Genomic DNA, 24332 nt, shown 5'->3' with positions numbered 1-24332 from the left:
TAATCAAGAAATGGATTCGTGCTGCTCACAGGGACTGGACCTTCATTTCTCCTATTCACACTTGGGAAAAAGTGATTTGAGGCCCATCTCCCCTGACTGGGGTCCTGCTCACTGGTAACTGGAGCAGCCATCCTCCTAGAAAAATTCTCTCTGGTATTTCTTTTAGCTTGCAACTCACGTACTCGTGCCTGTAGGGTACTGGTAGGTTGTCCATGCCATCTGCTCATGTCCTCCCCATAACCACGCAGGGCAAACCACAGGATACCTCGTGATGTGTTCCTTTTCCTTTGAGCTGGTCCTGTAGGAGAACGTTTTGTCTTAACAGCTGCAACACGCGCCTGTGTAGGTAGAGAGTCAAGTTTATTCTCGATCATGGACAGTTTGTCTGACAGTTGTTTAAATGAGTCCTTGTTCTCCTTAGTCAGTTTTTCCACAGCCGAGATGCGTGCCTGCAGTGGGGAAGAAATACTATCTTCATACTGTCGCATACAGTTAGCCATTTCGCCCACAGTAGAATGTGCCATATCATCTTCTCCCCATACTAATATTGACAATGTATGGGTATATGTCGGTGGAGCATTCTTCACAACCTTCCGGAACATGGATCGGTTGCATTCCACTTCATCAGGATCTACAGGATCTACAATGTCCCGTGGGTGTCTATAAATGATCTCTTGCACAGCCAGTTCTCTAAGGTAGTTAATACCTTTTTCTATAGTGGTCCATTTGCTTAGGTGGCTCATAACATCATCTTTATAGGGATACCTGCTCTTTACAGCTGACAAGAGTCGCCTCCAGAGACTGACAGTGTTTGACTTTCTTGCGAGCGCTTTATCAATACCACCATCTCTGGACAGGGATCCCAACTGTCTGGCTTCTCTGCCATCTAATTGCATGCTGTCTGCCCCATTATCCCAGCATCGGAGCAACCAGGTAATAATAGGTTCACTGTCATAACGGCTGAAGTCTTTCCTTATATTTCTCAGGTCCTTCAGGGATAAGGAGTGGTAGGTTATCTCTACGTCCGAGTCCTCTTGTGATAGTTCTGCTTTAGAAGGACCTTTCTTCTGTGATGGGTCTGCTTTAAAAGGACGATCGAGGAAACCCCCATCTGTGTCAGGCCCTAACTCTGCCTGAGAAGGGCCCTCACCTGGGTCATATGATGGCTCTGCCTTAGAAGGCTCTGAGTCATCATCCTTCACTTCACGAGCTGATTTCTTTTGGTATTTCTTCCTGGTTACAGGAGCAATTGGCAGAGATTCGATAGATGCTGGAGTCTGAGTAGATGCAGTGGCTGTCTTGGGAGTGCTGAGAGTCTGAGTAGCTACAGTGGCCATCTTGGGGGGTGTAGCAGCTGTGGTACAGGCTGCCGAGGTTTCAGTGGGTTTAGTGGCTGTAGCGGCAGTACACACTGTAGGATCTGAGGCTGTAGCGGCAGTACACACTGTAGGATCTGAGGTGGCTGCATAACACTTACAACTGTCCCTGCACCGATATTTAATCTTATCCCACATCAGAAACACATTCAGGACAACCAAAAATAAAAACATGCCACCTAGACAGCACCATCCTAATTTCGCAAAATCTAGTGGAATCAGCTTGGCAGAAAAGGAGAAGGTACTATTTCCCAAAGTAAAACTGGAAGTGTAATCATTAACAGAATCAGCTAAAGGACGCCTGGAGCGTGCAGATGAAGTCGCTGCTACTGATTCGCGATTAAAGCTGCCCATCATTGTGTCATAGAGATAAGAGATCGGAATATTAACTGCCCAGTTTATCACAGCATAAATCAGTATCAAACCCCATACCAAAACAATACATTTCGACCAGCGCCCACTGCTAAACTGCATGTAAACATTCATAAGAAGCAAGCAATAACACAGTGCCCACGGCAGGTAAGGCATCATTGCAATACTCAATTGTGAAAGAAACTCCATAAAAAGATGAGATAACACAGCATTCAAAAATGACATCACCATCTTCACTATCTGTTTTAACTTTCCAACCCCTCGTAAATCTCAAAGGAAGAAATCTGATATTCTCTCAGCTGAGCTCTCTGGGTCTCCTCCCACCAGAGCCAGGATTCAACTTATCAGAGCAACCTGTTGGAGCTTCTCTCGAGCCCCACGTTGGGCGCCAATAAATCTGTCACGGTTTAAAGCTGGGCCAGCTATTAACCAGGTGGCAGATACTCTCTGTTAACCCTCTCCCCCCCACCTAAGGGAAAGGGAAAGGGAAAAGGGAGAGAGACTTATGGGTTGGAAAGTTAAAACAGTTTTAATAAACTATAATAATGAAAAAGAATATAATAACAATAATAATAGAAATAACCAAATATATACAAATATGTACAAAACCAAGATCAAGAGCTTGGAAATCCTCCTCAGGCAGAATTGCTCCCCCCAGTACAGGCAGAGGGGAAAAGGCAGTACCTCCCCCCAGCACAGACAGAGAGCAAAATGCAGAAGCTCCACCCAGCACGGGCAGAGGGCAAAATGCAAAAGCCCCACTGCCATCACACCTGCAGGCTTTTAACTGGAGATTTGGCAAAGCTGGTACCAATCAGTGGGAGACAGGAGGGCCCCTCCCTCCTGGGCCCCACCTCCAGGAGGCAGTGGGTTAGTGATAAATAGGAAAGTGAGAATGACATGTATGGGATGGAATACCTCGTTAGTCAATCTTGGGTCACCTGCCCTGTCTGCTCCTCCCTGCAGGTGCGAGCCCCCTTCGGCTCTTCACTCATAAGCAGTGAGGAATTTAGCAGTGACCTTGGTTTCTCCAAGACTAATTGGCCTGGTTTGGGCCAAACCAGGACACTGAACTAGAAAAAAGCACTTGTCAGGAGCTTAGCAAGCTTTCACTCATTTTGGTTTTGGAAATCTACATTTATTTTCCACTTGCATCTACATTCTTCTGTCTCAGCTCAAGTGCTGAAGTGGGAACCAATATTCAAAAGGATGGTGTTACAGCAGACGTAGACAGGGCTATGTGCTAAAGGAGAAGGTAGTCATGTATTCAGTTTTGCTGATAAGATTAGGAGTTTGGTGGTAAAATTACATACTCTGGGGAAGTACCTTCTCAGTTGGAAAAATTCATTTGCATCTTAAGGCTCATTATACCCATTTTCACCATCCCTCAGGTTTTTATGGGGAAGATAAAAAACAAAACAGGGGTCTAGGAAAAATATAAGCTAAAATTACTCAGTATTTTCCAGTCCACTTTTATTTGTAAAAGTTTATATTCTAGATTAGATATGCAGCATATTCTCATGGAGCAATTAAGCAGAAGTTTTAACAGCAGACCAACCTTATGATCTGTCCTTCACAGCTATGGAAAGGTAAGGTCTCTTAGGTGTATATGAGAACCTTGTGAAAGGCAAAGGCTCCTGTGAGATTCATTCCTCCCTGCCTCCTATTGAACCTGTGCTCCTTAAATAATTTGTGTGAATGCAATGAAAGTTTACAACCATATATTTTAAAGACTTACAAGTTTGCATTGCCATACTGAAGCAGTCTACTGCCAAGAACAGAAAAGGAGCAGGATGCAAAAGCACCTTTACTAAATAGGGCCATTGACATAAACTCAAATACACATTCAAATCTTTGCCTAATTAAAATCTTGCCTGGGAAACATATCATTTAATAGCAGCTCCACGTACTTACATGTCAAAACAAATCCCACAAGCATCAGAACTAATGATTTCTGCCTTCTAGTATTGGGGTCTTGGTGTTGCTTGACCCCGGTGTCCAAATGAAGCTTTCCCTGCAACAGGAGCGTTCCCATGGGCATGTTCCCTCATGAATTCCCTCTTTCCTAATAAATGGAGAGATCACACCGCCTCTGCCTAGACGGTTTCATGCGCTTGGCTTTGCCCAGGCAGTAGATACAGAGAATTATTTCATGAAATAAAATTTCATTCTTTCATTATTTCGTGTGTGGTGCAGTCAACACGCTGGAAGGAAGGGATGCCATCCAGAGGGACCTTGACAGGCTTGAGAACTGGGCCCATGCGAACCACATGAAATTTAACAAGGCCAAGTGCAAGGTCCTACATGTGGGTCGGGGCAATCCCAAGCACAAATACAGGCTGGGCGGAGAATGGATTGAGAGCAGCCCTGAGGAGAAGGACTTGAGGGTGATGGTTGATGAGAAGCTCAACATGAGCTGGCAATGTGCGCTTGCAGCCCAGACGGCCAACTGCATCCTGGGCTGCATCAAAAGCAGCGTGGCCAGCAGGTCAAGGGAGGTGATTCTGCCCCTTTACTCCGCTCTCATGAGATCCCACCTGGAGTATTGCGTCCAGCTCTGGGGCCCCCAACATAAGAAGGACATGGAGCTGTTGGAGTGAGTCCAGAGGAGGGCCACGAAGATGATCAGAGGGCTGGAGCACCTCTCCTATGAAGAAAGGCTGAGAGAGTTGGGTTTGTTCAGCCTGGAGAAGAGAAGGCTTCGGGGAGACCTTCTAGCAGCCTTCCAGTACCTGAAGGGGGCCTACAGGAAAGCTGGAGAGGGACTTTTTACAAGGGCATGTAGTGGTAGGAAAAGGGGTAACGGTTTTAAACTGAAAGAGGGTAGATTTAGATTAGATCTTCGGAAGAAATTCTTTACTGTGAGGGTGGTGAGATACCGGAACAGGTTGCCCGGAGAAGTTGTGGCTGCCCCCTCCCTGGCCGTGTTCAAGGCCAGGTTGGATGGGGCTTTGAGCAACGTGGTCTAGTGGAAGGTGTCCCTGCCTGTGACCGGGGGCTTGGAACTAGATGTTCTTTAAGGTCCCTTCCAACCCAAACCATTCTACGATTCTATGATAAATACCTGCCCACCAGCACACCTGACCGAGACGGTCCAGCAGCCTCCCAAGCCCCCAGTAAACAACACGCAAACGCGGGGTAAATCCTCAGCGAGCCCCGCGCCCCGGGCTCTGCCCTGCGTGGCCGGCGAACCGAGAGGGCACGAAATGAACGCGTGCCGCCCGGCCGAACGGGGGCTGCTGCAAACACTTGGGACTCCCGGGGGGGCGTTGCGGGGCGAGGCGGGCGGCGGCCGCAGGAGGGTGCTGCTGCAGGAGCGGCGCGGCGCGGAGCGGGCGCTGCCGCAGAAGATGTCGGCGGGGCGGTGGCTGCTGGCGCGGTGGTGGCTGCCGGCGCTGCTGTGGGGAGGCGCGGGGGGCTACGTGGTGGTCAGCTCGGTGTCCTGGCCGCTGCCCGAGGGGGGTGCGGCGGCGGACGAGCTGCACAGCTCCTCCACCGAGGAGGCGCACCCCGCGCTGCTGGAGGAGGCGGGTGGCCTCTGGAGGCAGAGCTACCCGCCCTCGGCTTACCGGGAGGACGCGGCGCTGGCCTCCGGGCCGGCGGGGCAGCGGCCGGGGCAGGGGGACGTCCCCTCCCGCATGTTCTCGTACCGACGGGAGGGCGACGGGGCGCCGGGCCGCGCCGGCACCGCCCGCTTCCTCGCCCGCTACAACACCTGGGGCTTCGTGGCTACGCGGGCCGCGCAAGGAAAGGTACGGTGCCCCCCGGTGCCCACGGCCGCGGGCTGCCGCGGTCACGCGTGACCTGCTAACGAGCACCAGCCCCCCGCGGCTGCCCGGTCTGTTTTGGTGTGTGCCGGTGTCAGCAGCCACCAGATGCGCGGAGAAAAAGAGTAGAAACTCTTTCTAGGAAGAGGAATCACGTTTGGAGTGCTGCAAGGGAGGCACGCGAAAAAAACACACAGCAGAGGCACAGGAAAAGCAAAATCTTTAAGGCATAACCAGAGCTACAACGTTGGTTTTGGAGAGAGGCTTTTTCATCCCTTGCAGCATCCTCGAGCCCGCTCCTGGCCACGCTGCCTGCTCCTGTCCCGGGGGGTGAGCGGGGCGCCAGCCCCCTCTGCCTCCCCTAGGCTCTGGCTGTCACCTGGCGAGCGGGAGAGAGGAAGGAGGAGGAGGAGGAGGAGGAGGAGGGCCTGCTGGGCTACCACAAAATCTGTCCGTCCCGCAGTGGTCCAGCTGTACCGGCTTCAAGGACGATTTCTCTCTCAGGAGCATTAATCAAAATAGCTGGGCTGCACTGGAGAATCGGGGTCATTATTTTGTCCAGTTTTAAAATATTTCCCTTTTTAAAATGAAAGGTTGGAATTAGACACAGCATCCAATACCACTCAGGAAAAAAAAAAGGAAAAGAGAGCTTTAACTTTTTCTTGAAAGTATTCAGAGATTAACGTACAATTTAAAAAATAGACTCAGAAGCATGTTAATCTTCAGGAAGCTTGGCTGAATTAGTGGCAGTTTATGTTATTGTGAAATACGAAGCAACAGGTTAAAAAAAGATACCATTAAATAAATATATATGTACACACATGAGGCCTGTAATTCTACATCAGTTTGTCAGAAATCCTATTAACTCGTATGATCTTAACTCCTCTGGTTTATGGTCTCGCCAGAAACCCTTGGTGGAATTACAGCTATAATATAGTCTGCAGTTAGCTGTCTCTAGTTACAACACAAAAGTAATACAGAAAATCAGATTCATAACAAAATTTGGAATTGATGAGGAGGGTGTTGCTGCTGTGAATGGTGAGTTATGCTGCCTGTGATCCCAGTTCTTTTTGAGAATCCACTGTATCATTAACCATGCATGACAGACTGAGCAGTTTAGGCAATGGAAACATGTCCTGCAATATTACTGACAGCTACTATTTTTTTTATATTGTAACTCTTAATAATAAACAAGTATTTTTAGTTTCTGAGTTATGTAGCTTCATTAAAGCATTCCTTCTAAGGAATGCTAACAAGGACCATTTATAAGCACTATAAGCATTAAGATTTTAAAGGCATATAAACGTTAAAAATCAGAGACCATGCAATCCAGGTAACAACATCATCCAGGGTTTTCTTAGTAACTACTCATACTTAATTTGATTTTGCTGTAAAGGATTTAGCAGTTGCATTGAATTAATGTATTGACTGATAATTTTACTATTTAACATCTAATTGACCGTGAGGAAAGAGGTATCTATCTGAAGATATGAAAAAATAGTAATTCATTAAGTATCTGTCATTGCAATTTATAATGGGATGAAAAGAAGAGTAGGAGTATAAATCATTATGGAGAATATTAATATGTGTCACTACTGGGTAAGGACATTTTTGCACGAGTTATATCCACTGTGTGTACGCAGGTCAGTATGGGAGAAAACTTTTTGAAAACTTGGCTCCCTGGTGTCCCTCCTCCTACATGGGAGGAAGGTTTGCTCTGGGTGGCTTGGTGGCTGGGACTCCCCTGCGATAGCTGAGGTGCCTGCCCAGGCAGCTGAGCTGACCGCCAGCTTGACTTTAAACACATCTCTAGCTAAGATGCCTTGCCCTCTCTCTTGGCAAACGGATGCAATCACATTGCAAATCAAGGCTGAACGAGGAGGCAAAATTAGCGTAAAAAGGAGGTTGAGTCAAGGCTAAATTAGGCTCTATATCCTTTTGGGTTTGAGAAAAGGTATCAGCACTGTTTCAGAGTAAACCCTTCTTACGCTGACTGCAGTTAAACGTTTCTAATTTGGTAGTTCCTTTAATCTCAGTGGAAGAGAAAATGTTCTGTATAGTGTCATGGACAGGACTGGAAAGAAATAGAGGAGAGAACTGCTTTCATAGAAGCATGATAGATCTAATTTAGAAGAAGGTCTGTCTCATGATGACAACAGAAAGTGTGAGACTGAGCAATTGGGGATTGCTGTCCTCTCTGATAGAGCCCTTGAGGGAATCCCTGATGTTGTAAATCCTCTGTGTGCAAAGATGTAACCAGTTGCTTATTTGGCTTTTACAGATCCAAGGTATGCCCTATGGGAACTGTTTACTTCTCAGCGATGGTCCCATCAATAACAGCACTGGAATCCCTTTCTTCTATGTGACACCGAAGGATAACACTGTGGCAGATCTCCTGAAGAATCCTGTGGCTTCTCTGACCCTGCCAGAGGCAGACGGAAATTTCTGCAGGTAACAGAGGTTCATCTGCCTACTACCACCTTCAGTGGGAACAGAGTAGTCAGAACAAAATGGTGGGTCCCACCTTCAATGTGCTACATTTATTTTTGGCTCTCGCCATCAACTACAAGCTCCTCCATAGCTTTGTTTTGCAGTAAGTTGCCCCAGTAAAGCATGGTAAAGAAAAGCAGAAGTGTCATTGAAGTATATTGTAGCATCAACAGCTGCAGTGGCTTTCAGCTCGCACGTTAACATACCTAAATTTTAATCCCTTCTTGGAGGTGCCAGATAAAATCGAGGTGTTCAAGATCCCATTATAGGCCATGTCGATCTGGTCAACAAAGTCCATAGAGTTTTGAGGGCTATCCAGATCACTGTAAAGCAGACACCCTTGCTCTGCTGAACAGTTCTGGAGGCCCTGCTGACTGCATTGACAGGGCTTTAGCTCTCCAGGGTCTGTAAGGGGATCTCAGGCTCTCAGTTCACAAGTTATACACTCAGGACCATGCCACTCAGTCTGATTTCCACCTCTTCAGAGGGTATGATTGAATATGATATCATCGCAAATTTCTGGCGCCCTGTGTGTTGTGAACAGGTGGCAAATGATCCCCCACATATGGGAAGCCTGGTCTGAGATATACTGATCTGCAGCCGGCCCCAGGCTCATCTCTCCAGAGATAGCAGTGAGTTGACTTCTTACTTCCTAATCACGTGTACAATGAATAACTCCAGATCACTGAAGCTTTATGTGTGTAAAATGTATGTAAACTTGAAGATGATTCAATTTTCCCCTCCCTGCTTGTCTCCTTGAAAAAGACGTATCTCTGCCATATGTTTGTTTACGGTCAAACACGTGGCAAACTTGTCTGGGTCACCCTTGTGTGAAGTGTTATTTCCAAAGGCCTCTTTACGTGACGAGGTACACGACACCAAAATTGTGTCAGACAGGACTGTTACCAAAGCAGATCTTAGCTGATATTCCAAGGAAAGAGAGAGACAAGAACTGGAAATTACAGGCTGCTTCAGAAAGAAACAGGATTTAAAGTTTTTATGCCAATTTAAGGTTTTCTTTGCGGGAGGAGTTTATCGTAAGAACTGGATCCCAGATTTCCCTATCTGGGGATTGCCTTAGGTATCATCCCACCTCTCAAGCCCGCTAGCTGAGAACGACACTGGAAAAAGCAGAGAATGGCAAATACAAAGCATGTTACTGTTGCACTTGTCTGTATTTGCCTCCAGAACATACTGTCTGTTTTCTTAAGAGGTGGCAAAATTAAATGTTTCTTAGTCCTAAGCAGTACAAGTGATTTCAAGCTGACATCCCAAATCATGGCTTCCTCTTGCAATGTCAAACACCTAATAGGAACCTTCTATCACAACATTCGTTAAGGTAATTCAGCTTCAAATGCTTGAGAAGGTCAACAGAGTGGTGAAGTTAAGACCAGAATGGTTCTGCTTGTTCCTTAAATTATTTCATTAAATATTTTGAATTAATCATCTCAAATTTAAGTAATGTATCAGTTATTTCATAACAAGCTAATGGAACTTATTGCTGCTTTCTAAGCATTTTCATTCAATCAAATAGTGAGCTGAATATCTAGACCAAGTGCTTAAAAAACGTGTTAAGCCCGATGTCCTAGCACCTACCCAATGCCCTATTTTCAGAGGCTCAAGACTCAGAGCAGCTTCCATTGATGATAACTGCTGGTGTTGAGCACTTCTGAAAACTACAAACCCATTTAGGCACTTAAGTGTTGCCTTTCATCCCTGACTTTAAACATCCACTCTTGAAAGTCCTTGGCTTTTATGATTTAGCAACGTCACCGCCCAATTTACCTGTTTGGAAAGTGCCAATTCACCCACAAAAGAGAAGTGCTGCATGATTTATAGAAATATGAAATTCATATACATCAGAACCCTTCAAGAATATTTATTTGCTGTCTTTCTGTTAAGTAACAATTTCCAAACCAAACCACTACCCTTTTGTTCTGTGTGCCAGCATGTGCTGCTGTTTGTCTTGCAGCCAGGGCAACCTGGATTCTGCCACCCAACTCTCTAGTCCCCTCCGCAGCCTGGGACCAGGCGAGAAGAGAGCTCTGGGCACCACCAAGGAGCTAAACCTGGATTTCCAAGACAGCTTAGGCCAAACTAATTACCAGTGGCCATATCCCTACTCTCCCTCCCTCCCACCAGTTGCATGATCGTGTCCTGCCCCCCACCTCACATCAGCTCTGGGCTTTGCCTGACCCTGAGTTGAAACACAGATCTGAAGAAAATTAACCTGACGATGAGAATAAGGTTTTCTGCCAGTCCTTCTTTTCTTCCCATGGCCGCTATTGCTCCTGGCCACGCAGTCCCACCCCCTCCCTTCAGCTGACCATATGGTGGGCCTATTTTCGCTCAGTAACTGAGCAGAAACCTCTTCCCTTGCTGGATTAGATTCCTACCGGGTTAGTAACTTGAATCAGCTCCCCAAGAGCCAGAGGAGTGCAAAGGAGAGGGAAAAGGAAGAGATGGAGGAAAATAGGACATCCTCATTTTTGCATGTAACCATACTCTAAATATTGAGCTTACTGCTGAACTGAGTACACAGAGTCTGATCAGTGCTCCTTGCATTATTTATTTTGTTCTTACATTCAGTTTGTTTTTCATTATTTCTGGAGTTCTCATCTGGAACAGATGTTGGCTGGCATTGGTGCAAAGAACAAGCGATACGGAGAATGAAAAGCTGGGGCATTTGTTGAGCTGCAGTTTGTGTTTTTGATGACAGCTGAGAAAATGTGAGCAAGCTTCGGGGCTGTCTCGCAGCCAGGATGCATGTGGGCACTGGGACTTTGACTTTCTTCTTTCCCTTCCCTCTGTAACCAGGGTCAGAAATGAATTTATGTTTTAGACTTGCAGCCCATGAGTGATTTTTACATTTTAAACTAGCAACATCTTAAACTGCAGCCCTGTACAGCATCCTACCGTTACCCCACAGGAAGGGCTTCTGTGGGCAGCGCAACAGTGAAGAAAACAACAAGGGTGTCCGGGCCCTGCTGACAGTGTTTGGGGTCACCTGTCCCCAGTGCTGCCTGCAGCACTGGATGCGCTGCTGGTAACGCAGGCAGCTTGCGAGCTCTGCCGCGGGCAGCCCAAGCATCCCTTTCAGGGTGCACTCTACGGGCTGGGATAGCCAGGCTGCGCCATGCAAACAGCGCATAGCATCCTTAGTGCAGAGCTTCATGTGGTGGCTCAGGTTTTGTATGGCAGGTTTCTTCCACTTCTTTGCTCGCACTATGAGAGGCAAGACTTTTTACTCTGGTCCTGGACCTCAGGTCCTGGTAGTATTAAGACGGTATCTGTGGGGTTTCCTTTGCAAAGGAAAGTGTCATTTGTAGATGATTTTAATACCAGAAGTTCTCTTGGTCAAGGGCATCATTAATTGTTTTGACTTCAAAATAATTATACGAAATAGCTAAATGAATAATGTTCTACGTGAGAAAGTTTACATCCTTGTATGCCAGCAATGTATTTGTAGCTTGTTTTCATGTGGAATTTTATTAGAATTTCATTATTAACCTACTCTGAGTTGCAAGAATTAAAATAAATGTGAAAGGTGGTTGATGCCTGTAGTCAATGCTCCTGGGAGTATTTGTCACTCCTGAAAAATGCTTCTGACCTATTGCACGCAGAAGAAATCTCTGGCTTTTAAAAAGAAAACATAGCTGACATTTCAATAGTCTTCTTGTATCTAATAAGTATCAAGTGACTTGTGTGCTTGTACATCAGTTTGATATTAAATTTATTTAGGAGCGAATTTCATTTGTTTTGTTTCAGAACAGACTCAAGTTCCAAACCTTGACAATAAATATTTTCACTTTTGGGGATGTGAGGAATAGAGTGTGGCCTTTTTGGTTCTCCAGTCTTAATATTTAATCAGCTGGAGAAAAAATTTGAAAAGCCTAAATTAATAAGAGAAATAGCATTTAATAATGAAAGAAAGAGAGCTGTGATGCATCTGAATAAGCACTAGTTCTAAGACGTTATAATGTTGCAGCTACAGCCTGGATTCCTCATCTCTGACCCAGAGATTGCCATTTCCCAGAGGGAGACGGGCTGCATTTCTCTGAGGAGGCTCTCTGACAGCCAGGCTACAGAAAGCAGTCGTTAGTAACTACACTGCGTCCTATCTGAAGGCTGATAAATGGATAATAGAGGCAAGAAAAATTAAATGGTTCAGGGCTATAAATAGACTAAGCTGTCATGTCTATTCCACAGACAAGCTGAAAAGATTGAGTCCCATTCTTCTAGCTTTCAGAGGGAGCAAGGCTGAGCCCGACATTAAAGAATAGAGCAGCTATTGTTCTAAACGTGTTTCCCAACACATAGGCTGCTCACAGGATCTCCCTTTCCAAGTAAGCTCCTGGGCCTGCCTCATTACAGCTGCAGTCTGGAAAACAGGCAATTAATTTTAAATGTGTGTCGCCTCCTTGACATCGGGTTCAGCACATTCAGCTTTCTTAGAGAAGGAGCAGTTACACGGCTGCCGTGAATTGGTTTTCACACAAGGGAAAAAGAAAGAAAAGCAATGAACTTCGGGGTCAGTCCATGTGTTTGTTTTCCTTTGCTATTGGTTTGGAGGATGGTGTTTCAAATCCACACTGCAGACTGTGAGTGACTTTGAGGGACTCAGGTTCCTCTCCTGGTTTATGACCTGCATCAGGGGTGGCTCCATCAGAGCCATTTTACCTACCATGCCTCACCTACTCCTTGAGGTAGCAGATCGGCACAACTGGGCAGACATGTTCAGGGGATATAAGCTGGCTCTGTAGGTTTCCTAAACTCTGCATTGAAAAGGCTGAGGGGAAGCGCTGAGCTTCGCCAGCACTTCTGGATACCACCAGGCCATGGGAAGAGGAGACTAATGTGGTGGGTTAGGGTCCCTGCTGATCGGCGGTGTGCATAAACTGCTGACTTCATTCCTGGGCAATCCTGAGAGACAATAAGCCTGCCACGGGTGGCAGACACAACTTCTGAGATGTCTGTTGGCCATCCAACATATAACTACCTCTGGGTTTGTAGATTCACTGTCTGTTAGTACGAGGATGAATATAACAAAGAAATTTGGCACAGCACCTTCACACAAAGAGAAATGACGTGCACAGAAGACAAAGGCTGAATCCAGACATCCCTCAATTTTTGAGATCCACCTCCTGGTTCTGTGGCACAGACACTTTTCTAGTTCTGGTATTTATATTGGCCCTTTTTAGTCATATGCAAATAATCATCTCAGTAGCAGTTCCTGAAAAATCTGTGTTTAAAAAAATCAGGAAGATACCAAATTAGAAAGTCAAATATGAAACATACTATCATCATGACCTAATGCACACAATATAGCTCTAAATTACTATTTTTTCCTGTATTCTTAAATAACCAACTTCCCAAAAGCCCTTTCCAGTGAAGTAGTATGTGTTTCTCTGACTCTGTTTACAGAAATAGTTGATGCTGTGATTCTTTTTTTTTCCCCTGTGAATTGTCTATGGTTAAACTATATAAAAGTTTCCTGTCTGAAACACAGAGTTCAGCTAAAGAAATTAGTTATTATTGTCAATGAAGACAGACAAACAGACTGACTTCACTTAACAAATGCTAATTAAAACATTCTAGGAAGGATCATCTTCTAGGAAGAGTGAAATTATTTAAAACACGAAAACAGGTATACTATGAATACAGGATCACTTAGATGCAGAATAGCCATTGTACCAGTACTCTTCAGCTCCCAAGACCAACTTCAGATTCAGAACAGAAGACTGCTCTTCCAAAAGCAAAAGCAAAGATGTTTTTTCACTATCTTTGCTGGGTCTCAAACATGGCTGAGAAAGAAATCCGTGTGAAAATCAGAGCTGGGCAGGGCAAAACTGCCCAGCCGTATCCAGCTGAAGGCCAGCAACAGCTTTTCAGATTATGAAACTGCTTTCAGCAGAGATTTTGTTTGACGTTTATGCCACACAGATTGGCAGCACCAACACATTCTTTCTGCTTCAGAGACTCTGGCAGTTAGTGGTGAGCAAATGAAATGTGTGAGGAAGATAACTTGCTTTTCAAGAATAATCACATTTATGAAGATAAATCACAAGCACTTTACAATAATTCACTGAGGACATAGCATTTCTTCCTTTCATTTCTGTAGATTTTAGGGGACAAAAAAATCCTATGATGTATTGTATATACTAGAAAATAACTCCGAGTCTTTACCTCGTGCCCAGTTTGGGGATAGGCGAAGAGGAGCCCTGCGCAGGGTGACAGGGTGCCTACCTTGTGTCTGTGGGAGGTGACAGGGATGAGCTGTTCCAGCAGCCAGTCCCCACCTCCTAATTGCATGGCTTTGTATGGAGAGGTTAGGATGTGTGGAGACAGTCATTGCCCTTATGCCACGCATGAGCTGCATGCTCTAAAGTAGAAACAAATGTAAGAAAACTGTTCTCTGGGGCTTTCTTCTTGGCTCTATGGCTCTCATTTTCTGGAACAGGAGAAAGCTCTTTCCCAACTTATTTTCCATTCTGCTCAAGGAACAGAGGAGCAGAGCAGTGTTTTCTCACAGGGCAGGGAGAACTGTGTTCAGGGGAGAGGGGAGGATTTATGGATCCTGACAGGAAGGATGGAAGGTCCTGTCTCCTCAGTGGGATCAAGGAGAAGGATGGCAGCTTCTCTGTGGGAAAAGGAGGCTGGGGAAGAAGAAAAAGAGAGAGATTGCCCTCCATAGACCCCTGCTTCCCTCCCCAGTCCCTGGAGCATTACTGAACTATCCCACCTTCCTCCTACCGATTCCTTCTCAGGGACACCTGGTTTTCCTTCCCAAGTGCCTCCCAGACTCGTATTTTGCCTTTACTGCTGATCTGTCCCAGATCTGTTTCACCTCACTAATGGACTGCAGAGGCTGAGTGAGAATGAAGATAATAGGGATACTTTTGGTCAGAAACCAAGAGATGGAGCACTGTCAGTCAAAGCAGAGATCTCAGCTGTGAAAGGGAATCCTAACAAAGTCCCAACATCATCACCTCGTGTGCCAATATAACCGCATCAGCCTGAACTATGGGTTCATCAGATCTGGACTTGGCTACTTGTTGTATAGGAATCTTCTAATTAAAATCCAAGAGATGGCTAGTGTAGTAAACAATTTAATGAGTAGGTGGCACTCTTTACTCTGAACCACTCTTGAACCATGACCTAGAAAATGTGGAAGTGGTACGGAGTAAAATAAGTGGGACGTGTTCATCAGTAGTGCGCTTCATGGAATTGCGCTGCTGTTGGGAAACGTATTTCACTTGGACGCAGACTTCTCCTTAAGCTCAGCAAAGCTGGCACCTTTGTAAGGGAATGCAGCTCGTGCTCTCATCTCACATGCTGGGAAGAGACAACTGCCTGGACTGGGTCAAACTCTGCACGCCTAGTTTGCTCACCGTAGGCAGAGGAGTGGAGACAATCAATTCTTCTTTCTTCACAAATCAGATGAATAATTAAGATAATCTCTCTTAATGTACTATGTTCTTATAAAATGCATAAACTCAATCTTCTTCCATTTGAGTCTGGCTTCCCTCAATTTCTACAACAAGGTGTATGTAATTTACACAAGCATTAAAAAATAAAGGTGTTCCTGATTGCTTGGTCTCCTTCCACACTCCCCTGCTTTCTCTTCCCCTCAGTTCATATTTTATCACAGCCTTCATTAAACCCTCTCCAAGGAGACAGAGGACCTGATTCTGGTAAAGACAGGGCCTGAGAAGCCACCTTGGGTTTTGTCGACAGAGAGACAGTGCCACTGGCATGCTGTCTCTCCCCTGGCTCTGCTTCCCCTTTACTCCCATTCAGCAGCGCACAAATGTTATGTGAAGCTGCTCCTCCACACCTACTTGTTCTTGTGCCAACAAGGATAAAAGGACCCAAGGACTGAGAGCTGAATATGTGTTTCTTTATACAGAAGGCAAGAAATTACTACTGAATGCATGACTAGACCTCTACAGATGTGAGGGAGGAATATTTTAGTAAATATACCTATTTATCCCTGGTATCCCTTTATTATTTTTAGCAAAAATATGAGATATATCCCTGGCTATATCTCTTTACTCCTAGGAAGCAAAGCCTGTACTTACATTAGTTGCACTGGTAACACCACTGAAAACTCAAGACCTGTTCGCAATAGAGGTAGAAGTGGTAGCTGTAAGTTTAGTGATTTTTGATGGTTTAGAAAGTTTAAAAGTAATCACGCATTAGTAGGGAAATAGTATGCCAAAAACTATGCAGAAACAGATTTACTTCAGAATATGAAAGGCTCCTTTGATAAAGAAAATTCTCTAATGCTAACGTAATATTAGAATACAAGATTCCTATTCTGAAACAGAAAACGTATGATAAGAGGCAACACTAAAAGCAAAGCCAACAAAGTAATAACAGAGCGTACTGAGCTCAGATGTATCGCTGTTCTGTTCAGTTCTTCCAAACCTTCATCTAACATAATCTTAAATAATTTGTTTGCCTCATTTCCCAGAAAAACAAACTGACCCTCCAGAATATTATTCTAATGTGCAAAATTCAGTTTGAATAACTTTAACTGGGAATGATAGTATTGTGTTTGTCGATTAGTGTTACACCCTGACTCACGAGGGAACAACACAGAGAAAACTGCAAACAGAAGAAGGAGCCAGGAAAAAAAAACAGAAGTAAAACCATTCTAGATAAGGATGTACAGTGAGTGGGTTTTGTTGTCAGCCAAATATGCAGAGAGCAGTTTTTCCTGCAAATCGGAGAAGAGTCACATCTGACACTGGTCCTATCAGGAGAAACCGTCTCAGCAAAGGCAGGCAGGATTCACTGCTTAACCACAGCCATGTCAGGTCTATTGCCTACTCAAAATTAATGAGTATGCTTTTAGAATAAACATGTACTTGCACAAAAAGATCAAATAATTGTAATTTGAGAAGGTGTCAGACCAAAATCTCTTACTGCTCCTGATCACGCCCAAATCTATCGCCTTGATCCACTCTGTGAAATGCAGACATCCTTTAATAACAATCCCTTTCTAATTCCTCTCTGAAAGTAATTAACAAGGTCTTACCTAGGAGCTATACCCAAGAAAGGCACTTCCAAGCACATCTGCTCTTCCCAGCTCTTCAGGGTTTGGTGTTTTTTTTTTGCTTCGGAGGAAATGGTTTCACAGACACAGATATACAGTTACTAGTTTAAAGCAAACTTCTGAACTGAAATGTTGCTAGTGAGAAGTCCCTTCCCTTCCATATTGTTAAGAATCATCTAGTTCAATACATAAAGGTATGCAGCAGTGTTGACACAGTATTAAGATTAAGCACAAAAGATAACAATAGACCAGGAGATCACTTCAAATGGACTTTAAGACTCTGATATCCAGGGCCAACAGTTGCAAGCGTGTGAATCTGCACTGCCCTGGCTGGACAGGCAGGCCCTCCGCTGACACCCTTTGTATGTGGGACTCAGCTCCTCTCTCTGCAGCTGCATACACTGTATTCACCTATATTTATTCATGTTTTGGTGGGTGAGCTTCCTGTTGGACCATGGACACTGAACAGCCACACAACACCCAAAGGCTACACCAAAGAAATGCCAGGAGCTACAGGTGTCCCCAGGGCATCCCTGCTTAGGGGCAGGATGCTCTCAGGCCACCATAAGCCACCTGGGAACCTGCATCTTCAGCATGCAGTAGGAGTTAGCTTTGAAGATCTACAGCATGCCAAGGTGAGCAAGTAGACAGGTTTGTACTCTGATATACACTGATAGAAATAAAACCAGTGTCAGAGTAGGGAATTGTCTACCTTTAGCCCACACCCAGGGCTAAACAATAACAGTTTTTCTCTCACCCAATGTCCCTTTCCCAACTGAGGAAGGGAATTGGGAAAAGGAGGGAGACTCATGGGTTAAAGTTGAACAGATTTAATAAAATAAAGAAACCAATATAAATGATAATACAAAACACACAAAATATACTTAGCTACAAAGTTGCAGTAAGATGCTCCAGGAATAGCAATCATTAGGAATAAGAAAGAGGTAGGTGAGAAAAGAAGAGACCAAAACCAGGCCCATCTCTCTTCCCCAAGCCCTTCCTTTTATAGTGAACTTGATGTCAATGACATAGAATACACCTGTGGGCCAGCCTGGGTCAGCTGCCCTGGATTTAACTGCTAATAGCCTTGATTACCATGGCTGACCACAAACCGAAACAAAATCCCAATGAAACCAGGACAGGAATGCAGATTTTCAGGTACTGAGAACACCATTCATTTATTCCTTCATAATAAAAAAAACGTACTAGAGAAAATTCAACCATTATTTATTGATGTGAACAGAAAGTTTGAGCCTGATCTTTGGCAGCTGCCCTTCCTCCCCTGCAGAAAGCGTGGTGGAGGAAAAAAGAGCATGAGTGAGGTTTGTCCAGAGGTCGTTAGGCTGAACACCCCCTTCAGACAACTCCTGCTCCAGACTGAACAGGATGCTGAAAAAACATCCCAGCTATAATGTGACTGCAAATGGCTCTTTGGAGCTCAGGCTACAGACAGTGCCAAGTGCTCACTGGGCATAGCTGAGTTATCAATCAGCCCACTATACCTCCTTGCGTATCTCTGCTCATGGCCCTATCTATAAAAGCAGATACTTTATCCGGGGAGCTACACAGTCCTTCATAACCATCTGTGGGAAATCTGCAGGTGTTAAATTAGCTGCAGGAGGGTGCCCATATGTTTCCTGCATGCAATAGACACATATTGCAAATTATAACCAAAAAAACCCCAACCATTGCAGATTGCACATAGTTAAGGCTAAAGGGCTCAAGCCAAGATCTTTAAGTAAAATTGCACACAGATGAGATGTATTTTACTGTGATTTACTGCTTCAGATTAAAACACAGAGAAGAAGAAACGCAGTCTTCATTTCCTAATGTAGTTTTTTGGGCTTATGTTCTTATGTGGGGAGACAGTCCCGTGAGATGCTGAGCAGTCTCAAACTGCTGGCAATGTGATGTGGGGCTGCTCAGCACTTGCCAGGATCAGGCCTTTGCAGTCATTTCATAGAACTTTTTTTTGCAACTGGTCAATTTACTTATGATTTATATCATTGTATTGTATATGTCAGAGTCAGCAATTGCCCCGCAGCTACTAATGGGAGTTATTTATTATTACTGCATAGAAAGAGCCAAAAAAGCAACATGTACCTTCCCTGTCTTGGTCTGAAGGATGAAGGCAGTTGGAGAAATTTTTTTAATAGCTCTTACTTGTCTCTTTCATGTAAAGCAGTTGAAAAATGGGTAAAAAATGAACAAAGATTGAGTTTCTAGGATAGGCACAAGGAAAAGACCTTACATTTTATGCAGAAATTCACGTATGCACACTTATTTTGCAGGCGTAAGGTGCAGACTAAGCATCCCAGTAGTTCTTTTCAGAAACCTGAATTCAGGTCTGTACATATGTCTGGGAAAACTGCCATTTTCACATTTTTTAGAATCTAACTTATATTAATCCAGTTTTTGAGAGCATAAATGAAGATTAAGCAAATATCTACAGTAGAGATGTTTCAGGTGAGTATTCCTTCAAGAGCCGCCCCTCAATGTTATCGCTGGGAGTAGAAAAGATTTGCAAGGCTTGACAAAATATTGCAGCTTTATATATGCGAGCAGGAGTTCCTATTTCTCCAAAACCCTTAACAAAGAAACCAAGCTATTACACATGAGCATTTTTCTCTGTGCACAGAAAAAATGTAATCGATCCAGAGGATCCAAGGTGCGCCAGGCTGACTCTCACGGGACAGATGGTCACAGTGCCTCCGGAGGAAGTGGAATTTGCCAAGCAAGCAATGTTTTCCAGGTCTGTATATAACAGGCACGTAGTAGAGTGCAACCCACAGGTTTGAGACAAATACACGGATGTGGCTGTTTGGTTTGGAAAATCTGAGAAGTAACAAGCCTGATCTTCACTTTGGGGCTGCGAAGCATGTTGGCTCCTGCATGGCTTGGAACAACAGGCAGAGCTGTGCAACCCCCTTTTAACTCTTGAGGTAATGAAATATGGACATGCGATTAGTCGGTATTGGGCTCCAGTAAAGCATGTGGTTTATAATCTGGGGATTATGAAAATATTTCACCTGGATCCAAGGAGAGATTCCATAAATCCAGGGTGTATTTGTTACCTTTACTGATTCTTCCCCACCTTAGAACAAGTTGTGCTCTTCAGCCACAGCCCCCTACTCAGAGAGAGAGCAGAGCTCTGCTGCCTTTGGGCTCATGCCTGTTTGCAAGGTGGAGCTTACAGGTTTTATTACCTCTCCTGACGTACCACAACACCTGCTACCAAAGCCGCAATACTTACCGAACAGCCTCCTTTGAGCAGATGCGAGCACAACCCTGACACATACACCCACACCCAGGGTGTGCCCCCATGCCCTCCAGTGGGTCTTCAGAATAACAAGCGTGAAAAGCCCAAACCTTAGCTGGGACACGCATCTCCCACACAGGCTGCCAGGGACCGTCCTCCAGGCACACCCTGCCTGGTCAATCACATACTGCTGGGAAACTGGGATGAGCTGGGATCCAAAACAGCCCAGAGGCCATATTCCCTCTGGCCTGCTGGAAGGGGTTAGGGTGGGACCCTGTCAGTGGGTGTCCCATCAACAGCAAAAATGGGACCAGGGATAGACGGGGGCTATATTGGCACACAAGTCTTTTTTACATACTTTGCAGAAATCAGATTCCTACACAAGCCAGAGTCCACCAGCATCTTGGCAGTGGATGCTCCACTGTCAGTGAGCAAAAGCCAGATCAACGTGGTGAGGGCTGCTGGGGCTCACCCCATCTGATGCTAGCAGCAGCTGGAGCCACTTCCCAGTGCCACAGTCATGGGTGCTCAGAGGGACAACGCAGAAAATGGTGGGAAACCCCAGCTCAACCCAGAGGTTGCCAAACTAACCATCTCCTCTGCAGGAGCAGAGGGGCACTGGGCCAGCCCTGCCCCGACTTGCACCGCTTCCCCCCATGCTCATGTGATCACTGCTGCTTGAGCTGTTGTATCCACTCCGTGCACTGCTGCCAAGCACCCCACAGCATCCTCTGCAGATGCATTCGTAGGGGCTTGGGGACCAGATGTCTGCACCCAGTATTGCTGGCAGGGGGGGGTCTCTTCGAGCTAGCTGTAAGGGCAGGCCCAAGGAAAGAGACAGAAATACAGGATGAGAAGGCTCTAGCAGGCGACAGCTCAAAGAGGCTGTGCTCTGCCCGCTAGCCAGTTTTACTAGCTCTCCTGACGTACCACAACAACTGCTACCAAAGATGTAATATTTTCAGAACACCATTTCCTTTGAACAGATACAAGCACAACCGTGACACATGGTCAGAGAATCTCCTCTAACTGTTTTTCACTTAGAGATCAAACAACATCTGCCTTTAAAGATGGGGCTCTGCAATGGGGGAAGGTGGCGTTCACTGGCTGCCTTCATCGCAGTTCTCACCAGACTGGCGTGTGGAAGATCATAAACCTGACTGCAAGGGAGGGCAAAAAAGATGAACGGTGGTGGTTCTCAGATCGCAGGTTTCACTCTGGCTGAGCACACTAGGCTGAATTAAAAAGGAGACTATGCAGATGCTTTGGCACAGCTTTTAATATTTTTTTCTTTTCTTTGTCCTTCCAGGCACCCGGTGGTAAGAAAGTGGCCTCGCAGCTATGAGTGGTTCTTCATGAAAATGAACATTGAGCACATCTGGCTTCAAAGCTGGTATGGAGAAGTTTCTGCCATTGCAGTAGAAGAGTATTTAAAAGCAGTTCCAAATAAAGGATGACTGAGCGGGCTTTGAGATAGAGATCTTCTGAGCTTCCTTTCCAAACACTTTTAAAATTTCATGCTAGATGGTTACTTTACAGTGATTTTTTTTTACAAAAAGGCTTCAAAATAGCCCTGTCTTACATGGAACAGAGTGAAAATAAACCAACACAGACTTTCAAATTATAAAGGAGAGGTGGATACTAGCCCTACCCTGCAATGTACAAATGTGTCATTTCAAACAGGCAATGCATCATCTTGAATGCTGCTTATAAATGCTTTGTATCTGTTTGTTTTGACTTTTATTGCTGTGCACCCACAGGGAAACTACAGAACGTGCTAAATATAATGTTCTGATTTACAGAAAAAGCAAATTGCCTATTCAGAATCCTCTATGCATTGTGGAGGTATTACTGCTGCTTGGTCTCCCTTGATTTGTAAGTACTCTAAGATGAACTTAATAGCTGCAAATTTAGATATGTAAGTTTTAAAAAAATATTTTGCTAAAGCTGTCCTCATTGTCTAACATACATTTTCTACATCTGCTTTTCCCTAATTATCTAATTTGATATTTCACTTAGAAATTGAGTTGAAATTATCTCTTTTAGTAGAAAAAATGCAAGCAGCTCAAACAACAGGGCTCCAGTATAACTTGTCTCTCGCTGACACAAAGCTGGTTAAACATGTGAAGGGCACAAAGCAAATTAGCCCCACAAGGATTATCCCAATACAAGTATAAACATTCTCATAAGAAGAATTTAAATAAATGTTCTCAGCTAGCCTGTTCCTGTTATGAGACAGCAAAAGTATTTTTAATAGCCTGTAGTCCCAATTTTTCTACGTCCCTTCTCCAGCCACCGCTTTATTTTTAACTCATTTGTGCAACGGATTTCTGTAAACAGTCACTAACTCACCCAGGGGTGGAGCCAGTCCCTTAACTCTGTTTCCTCACCAAGTTTTAAAGGGCTTGTTCATGAATTTGTTTTTCAAAGAAGGTAGCTATTTCAGGCCATGAAAAACTCACTTTCCTAGTGTGGAAAGTGCAAACTTTGTTGCAAACACATTATGAATAGTCATCTCGTGATAACACCAACAGAGTTCAAAGGTATTTTATTTACCTTCAGCCCCTTCTCTAGATGTCATCGTAAACTTATTCTGAAGTTCCTAAGGGCTTCACAGAAAGAAAGGTCCCATGGCTAACCAGCCAAGTCATTACACAGTTTGCAAATTATACGTCTGTTCTCCCTGTTATATTAAGGACGAGACACATTGAGATGGGGTTTCTGTGCCTGTGGGGAAGGTCTTCCAGCATCCCTGGGAGGACACCTGAGCTCTGGACACCAACCTGCATCACAGCTGGGCTGAGGAGGAGCCTGGGTCCCTGGGCAAGTGACCTGAACTTGTACAGGTTAATCCCTGGGCAGAGCTCAGAGGCAGCTGAGTGAGCTATGACCAGCTGGAAGCCAATTAAGTGTAGCTGAGCTTATTTTCGTTCACACATGGAGAGAGGGAGTCATTCCCGGAGCGGAGCTGGGCACCGTGCTGGTGTAACTACCAGGGGCCACTTAGCCCTTGGGCGAGTTCAAGGCTCTGGGCATCACTACTGTTCCTGATATTCTGTAAGAATCAAAGACAAATGCAGGGAAAAACTTTGTTTAGACACTTATAAGCATTTTTTTTCTTGTGTCATTGCCAGAGACTCTGTTAGCTGTGCAGATCTTTTGCAGAGGTAATTACGCAAAACGAGGAAGCGTCCTGCCTGAATCCATTTCCTTTTTCTTTTTTTTTGGCAGATGAGCAGCATTTTCCCATTTGAATTTGCCCCTGAATCTTGCACTGTGTAGTACTGAAGCAGAATGGCCCATCCTGCACAAATTTATAGAATACCATCAAGTGAAATTCTCCTTGATTCATATCATTTTGCCATGGAGAGCTTTGTCCACTATGGATTTGATACTTTGCCCATTAGGATTAATGGGACTTTTAAAACTGAGTTCAACAGGCAGAGCACTAGACCCGGTAAGGGAATCTCCACAGGTCTAACATTTCTGTGCAACTTTAATTCCATGTTTCATTATCCTAGTTCACTACTATTCCCAGAGAAACCTGAACTGCCTATTCTGTCCCTCGCCCCTAAACACACACAGAAATTAAGCAAATCTAGTGTACAAGCTTAGTGTTTAAACAAGCTGAAGAAAACAGGAAGAATTTTAGAAATGCTGCTGTTACTATGCTCTCAATTTCACTTGCATCCTTAGCCTGGTAACAGTGACATGGTCCTATGTCCTATCTGTTAACTTACTAACACTCTTGCCTTAAAGCACTAAGGGATTGTATCAACGATGTTCCGTAGAGCTTTAACTGTTCAAGAAGTTAGTGTGCACTAAGAAAGGTTTTGAATTTACAATACCCTACTTGCTATAGGCTGTCTCCCTGCACACCTAGATTAATTAGAGTACCTTCTGTATTGTAAATTGACACATTCATCAAGAAGCTTTTCTATATGGACCTGACGTGAGGCTCTTGACAGAAACTCAAAACATGAAACGGTGATGGCATGTGAAGTGAC

General features: G+C 44.7%; 1 protein-coding gene across 1 annotated transcript; it reads left to right on the top strand.

The window, feature by feature from the left end:
• Positions 1 to 5098: 5098 nt before the first annotated feature.
• Positions 5099 to 21951, top strand: CREG2 (cellular repressor of E1A stimulated genes 2). Its single transcript, XM_068395393.1, has 4 exons — positions 5099 to 5500; positions 7797 to 7966; positions 19705 to 19818; positions 21635 to 21951. Exons 1-4 carry the CDS (start codon positions 5099 to 5101, stop codon positions 21780 to 21782), a joined length of 834 nt encoding a protein of 277 aa, XP_068251494.1. The 3' UTR covers positions 21783 to 21951.
• The last annotated feature ends 2381 nt before the right edge of the window (positions 21952 to 24332 follow it).

The sequence above is a fragment of the Nyctibius grandis genome, chromosome 2 (assembly GCF_013368605.1).
Source record: "Nyctibius grandis isolate bNycGra1 chromosome 2, bNycGra1.pri, whole genome shotgun sequence".
NCBI lineage: Eukaryota > Metazoa > Chordata > Aves > Nyctibiiformes > Nyctibiidae > Nyctibius > Nyctibius grandis.
Note: the sequence above shows the minus strand (reverse complement) of the source record. Positions and strands in the feature narration are given on the sequence as shown.